The sequence below is a fragment of the Galeopterus variegatus genome, unplaced genomic scaffold (genome assembly GCF_000696425.1).
Source record: "Galeopterus variegatus unplaced genomic scaffold, G_variegatus-3.0.2 Scaffold1406, whole genome shotgun sequence".
Taxonomy (NCBI): domain Eukaryota; kingdom Metazoa; phylum Chordata; class Mammalia; order Dermoptera; family Cynocephalidae; genus Galeopterus; species Galeopterus variegatus.
In genome coordinates, this window is record NW_007727517.1 from 256,608 (window position 1) to 262,528 (window position 5,921).

General features: G+C 42.6%; 1 protein-coding gene across 1 annotated transcript in view; it reads left to right on the plus strand.

The window, feature by feature from the left end:
* The window catches only part of LOC103593756 (LIM and calponin homology domains-containing protein 1-like), a 22,912-nt gene continuing 16,991 nt past the window's right edge, over nt 1–5,921 (plus strand). Inside the window, exons 1-4 of the mRNA XM_008576809.1 lie at nt 1–72; nt 1,434–1,591; nt 1,797–2,205; nt 5,549–5,767. Coding sequence (XP_008575031.1) covers nt 1–72; nt 1,434–1,591; nt 1,797–2,205; nt 5,549–5,767 — 858 coding nt within the window. The remainder of the gene's footprint in view (nt 73–1,433; nt 1,592–1,796; nt 2,206–5,548; nt 5,768–5,921) is intronic.

The window sequence follows — 5,921 nt, forward strand, 5'->3', positions numbered from 1 at the left end:
ATGACTTGGGCACATGATCAGGAGGTGCCCTTGCCAGAAGCTTGGCCACAAAGGACAGGGGGCCGGAAGGAGGCAATGCAATGGGTGTAGAACTGATGATGCGCTGCCTTTGGGGATTGTATATTTGAGGTTGATTATGTATTTGATGATGATGATGATGGCAACAACAATCACCTCCAACTTGGAAAGTGTGTCAATACCAGGCACTGTGCTAAGTGCTTTGCATGTATTAATTCATCTAATTCTTGTAGTGAGTGAAGGAACTAGCAACTGTGATTGTCCTCGATCCCACAGATGATTCCCAGCACAGCTAAGTCACTTGCCTAAAGTCACAAAGCTATTGAGAAGGGGAGCCAGGATTAGAACCAGGGAAGGAAGGCTGGAGAGGCTGAGGAGGCCTTTGAGATTTGTTTGTGTGCTGACAACCAAGAGCCAAAGCAGGGAAATAGCTTGAAGCTCGGGATGAGAGGAGGGAGGGTGGATTCTCTCATTTAATGCTCACAGAGCGCTCTTAGGTAGCTGTTGTCAACTTGACCCTACCATTAGCCAAAAAAGTTAACTCCTCCGAAGTTCATAAAATGTCATAATAACTTTGTCTACAATATATTGAGTGCTCACTTTGTGCCTGGCATCTTACGAATTATCACATTTAACCCTACAGACTTGTAAGAAGAGGTGCTGTTATCATCCCCATTTTAGAGATGAGGAAACTGAGGTACAGAGAGGCTAAGAAACATGCCTGAGATTCCAAAGCATGAAAGGATTATTTTCCACAGCTGCATTCCCATCCATCTGACCCCAGAATCCTAACTTCATCATTATTCTATAACTACTTGGAGGATTTGTGGTGAGGTTGATGTCAGGAGTAGATGAATTAATACATACAGAGTCATCGGGTCCATAAGACTCCACAGCCGATTTTTCTGCCTTTACTTCCTTCCATGAAGAAAATGTATAGGTTAATCCCTACCATTCCATGGTCAGCAAGCCCACTCACAATGCAGAGGTCATAAATAGGAAGAAATGAAGTTTCTTACAAGTATCTTGTGAGGTAATTCTCTAAAATTTGGCAACTGACATGGAATATGATTGCATATTTCACACTGTGCATTTAAGTAAATGCCCTGCTCTGTCTAATGTAGATAATACCTGAGTGTTTCTGCCTCTGAGGCCTTCCTGCTCCAACCAGCCTTACACTGGGTTGTGTGGGGGTGCTCTAGCATAGTGCCTGGCCCAGAGCAGGGCCCACTCAACTCCAAAGAGTAAAACGGAATGGTGTGCAAGCCTGAAGGACAGCATTGTGACTGGGTTGTGTGGGGGTGCTCTAGCATAGTGCCTGGCCCAGAGCAGGGCCCACTCAACTCCGAAGAGTAAAATGGAATGGTGTGCAAGCCTGAAGGACAGCATTGTGTCTCTCTCTCTCTCCCTGCCAGGACCTGGCTCGTTGGAAAAGTCGTAGAAGAAGTGCTTCTCAGGATTTAATCAAGAAAGAGGAAGAAAGGAAAAAAATGGAGAAGTTATTGGCTGGAGAGGATGGGACAAGTGATCGCAGGAAAAGCATCAAAACCTACAGAGAAATTGTTCAAGAAAAGTGGGTTCTTTCTGTTGTTTTTAAATGTACCATATTATCTAGATGTGCTTTTTCTAAAAATTGATTATCACAAAAGCTCTAACACCAACATTTTACACTCCCTGCACTATCTTTTCAGCACTGCCTTGGCTCCTACCAAGGTCTTTGCAGTTTTTCTCCCTGTTGACTTTCTTCTTGCTTCCCTCTCCCACGCCCCATCCTTTAGAGAGCGGCGCGAGAGAGAGTTGCACGAGGCGTATAAGAACGCGAAGTCCCAGGAAGAGGCAGAGGGGATTCTTCAGCAGTACATCGAGAGGTTCACCATCAGCGAGGCTGTTCTCGAACGCTTGGAGATGCCAAAAATTCTGGAAAGAAGCCATTCAACAGAGCCAAACTCATCCTCCTTCCCGAACGACCCCAACCCCATGAGATACCTGCGGCAACAGTCACTGCCTCCACCCAAGTTCACTGCCACTGTGGAAACCACTGTTGCATGTGCCAGTGTTCCGGATGCCAGCGTGTCAGCAGACAGTGGGTCTCCAAGCAAAACTGTCACTCCCAAAGCAGTGCCTATGCTGACGCCCAAGCCTTACTCCCAGCCCAAAAACTCTCAAGAGGTTCTGAAGACATTTAAGGTAGGACAGGTTCCTTAAGAGTAGAACCAAAAGTGAGCTCCAGGTAGTAAGTAGAAAAAAGCATCCTGATTCAAGAAAATGCAATTATTTTTACCAAACAAAAGCAAAATGTGTTAACATTTACAATTGTGAAGTTTATGTGTCTCAGGAGATTTGGCTTGTGGATACTTCAGGGATAGATGTTCCTCTGAATTACTGTTGTTAATACTGATGGACTTGAATGAGCATGGTCTAGTTTCCAGTTTGGTAGAATGACATGTTCTCTCTCTGGTAGTGGTAGCAAACCTTAACTTAGTAATACCCTAGTAACTCCAGCTATCTGGAGGTACGGCAACTCCTCAAAACAAAATTTAATTGCTTTTGGTTTAAATAGAAGTATATACAGCTCCCTGTCTTTCAGGAAGAAATTAACATTATATCCAAAAAGATGCTACAATTGAAAAAAATACCAGGGAACACATGGCAACATAAGACGTACTGGGTCCTCAGATGAGACAGAATTTTTTTTTAAGTAGAGAGAATTGGTTTATTTTACCAATGAATGTCCCAGAACTGAAAAACCTAAGACGACCAAACATCTCACTTCCTCAAATTCTGGTATCTTCCCTCATATCATGAGGAAGCACTCGTCTTCCCTCTGGTATCTTCCCTCATATCATGAGGAAGCTCTTTTGACTACAAGCAAAAATCAGTTGTCATTTCCCTGCCTACTACATGAGTTCATAATAGGAGACGGAGGTGGAATTCATCACTAGGAGATGTGACCATGATGACTGCAAAAAAGTTTGGTCTCTAAGCTGAGTGATGTGTGCCAGTGCCGTGCACCTTCCCTATAGCATTTCAGAGGGAATCAAATCATACTTTCTGACTTTTGCTTAAATAACTCTGAATGTATCTTAAAAATCTGTGCCTTGGGCTCTGATAGAACCAAAGAAAAATGCTCTGGCTGTCTCATCTGTGTTGAATTGAGATGTTTGTTGGTTTAAGGGCAGGGGCTGTATCTGTTAGTCACAGAGTCATGCAGAGAGCCTGGCATGGGTGCCCAGGACGTAGTCCTCACTTGGCAAGTGTTTATTGAATAAATACACGTATTTTTCCTGAGAAGGTGAGCTACCAATCATGCAGACTCACGCGCACACAGATATACCGTGTTCATGTGTGCTGAGGGGCCCGCCTAAATAGCTTTCCTTAGCCTAGGGCCTGAGATGATGGGCGGGCTCTGATAATTCGTGAAAGAAGATTTTATGTTGAAGTTGCCCAGAACAGGGATGGGGAATACATTTATTTAACCAGGTATCCAAGGCATCTAATCAAATAATCTGGCTGTCCACTTCCCCTCCTTTATGTAAACAGAGCAATGTGATCATTTAAACAGGAGAATTAGGATAAATGACTTTATGGCCAAACTTCACCTCCGAGAGAACCCTGTCCTTCCCTGTGGCAAGATGGTGTAGAGGCCTCAGGAAGAGTCTGCAGGGAAGAGTGTTGAGGAACTTGAGTGTTGCTCCTCTTAAAGCTAGAAGTCGTTCTTGACCACTCACTAGTGGGCGTCCTCTTGACTCACCATAGGCCTTAGTAGCTTTTAACCCTATGGACGGCCCACAGCTCTGTCACTGAGTGGGTGGACAGGTGGTTGTGTTCAAGGCTAATGTGTAATAGGGCAGTTGCTACCAGATAATGCCAGGACAGAAGCTAAGGGGTGCAGGCCTTAGTAGCTTTTAACCCTATGGACGGCCCACAGCTCTGTCACTGAGTGGGTGGACAGGCGGTTGTGTTCAAGGGTAATGTGTAATAGGGCAGTTGCTACCAGATAATGCCAGGACAGAAGCTAAGGGGTGCATGTGTGTGTGTGGTGTGTGTGTGTGGTGTGTTGTGTGTGGTGCGTGTGTGGTGTGGGTATGTTGTGTGTTGTGTGTTTGAGTGTGGTGTGTTGTGTATTGTGTGTGTGACGTGTGTGTGGTGTGTGTGTGTGTATTCATATTGGTGGGTGGGAGGCGGGGAATACAGGCTCAGTGGTTTTCCAGGTACAACAGAATTAAGAGTGAAGGAAGATCGAGTGACATAGCACAAGGCAGTGATTTTCACACTGAGAGTTGCCTCCTGTTGCTAGGTTATGAAATTAATTTAGGGGTTTGAAATCAGCATTTAAAAAAATAAAGTGGAATAGAATATAATAAAAACAGCACAGTGCATCACACAAAATAAAGGTAAATAGTGTTTTGGGAAACTTCTGTTTCATTTATATTTATGTGTGTGTGCTGAGTTGTGATTTAAATTTCTCTTTTATGGGTAACCAATAATAGACTATGAAAGTGAGTGGCTTAAAGTAAATAAACCACAAATAATATCTAGCCTTTCATTATTTCTTTTGAAAGGTTTTAGAAGGCCTAATAATAATCATGGCTAGTACTTAAGTACTTAAAATGTGTCAGGTACTGTTCTAAATTCTGTACATATATTAATCCATAAAACCACCATAACAGCTTTATAGGGGAGATACTGTTATTTTAGATTTTGCATTTGAGCCCAGAAGATAGGAAAATTGTTGAAGATTACGTGGCTGCTAAGTGGTAGAGCCAGAATTCAATCTTAGGTCGCTAACTGCAGAGGTACCGCTCAGAACCACTGTGCATATTGCATCAAACCAAGACAGAGATTTCTAGATGCCTTTCAATAAGCCAGGCTAGCCAGACTCTTTGTTCCTTCTTTCTTGCACTCACCACCTTCCCTAGACATGAGTGCAAAACAAAAATATTTTAATGTGCGTGGTCTTTTTTTTCATTGAAAAAATTGGGGTTGTAAAATTAACTACAAGTAGGGATTTATTGTAACATAGCATAATGTTGGGTCCCCAGCTCTCTGTGATAGCTTTTAAAAAGTGCCTGTTACCCCCTCTACCACCATGGGATAACCTGCAAAATATTTCTGATCTGAGGTAGGTTCCACCTAATTTATATGCTAGCCAGAAAAAAAAGAGTCAAAATTGTGGAATAGCAGTCAGAGCTTAAGTGAAAATTACTGCAACTCATGTAGCATGTGTTTATATTTAAGATTCCTTGGTTTTCTATGCTTTAAAATAAAAGCACACCATAAAAAAGGTGGACATAAAATGTAATCTACAGTGAAGTGGCCCGAGAAGGCCAACTACCTTTTAAAGAGGCTCTTAAAGATGGTATTTATAGAAGTCCTAACTTCTAGAACCTATCCAACACTTGAGAGACCTTATTCTTTGTTGGGCTGTGATTATTAAATGATAATCTTTTAAGGTAATTCTGAGTGTGCTGTTTTGTTATAGTTTTTGGTTGGGAAATAGCATGTTTTGTGTCTGTTCTGGTTTTTATAGGCAGATGGGAAAGTCAGCATGAATGGAGAGACAATTCATGGAGACACAGAGGAGAAGCAAGGAGAGTGTCCGACAGTTGCACCTGCCCCCTCCTTAACCAAATCCCAGATGTTTGAAGGCATGGCCAGAGTGCATGGGTCCCCAGTGGAGTTGAAACAAGACAACAATGGCATTGAGATCAACATAAAGAAGCCAAATTCTGTTCCCCAAGAACTGACAGTAAGAATCAAACTTTTCCCCCTCTTTGGGATAATTTCATTGTAGAAGAATCTGATTTTAAAATAAGCAGGTCATGATAATGATCATTTCTTCCTATGTGAATGTATTAGTTTGCTAGGGCTGTTGTAACAAAGTAACACAAATTGGGCACTTA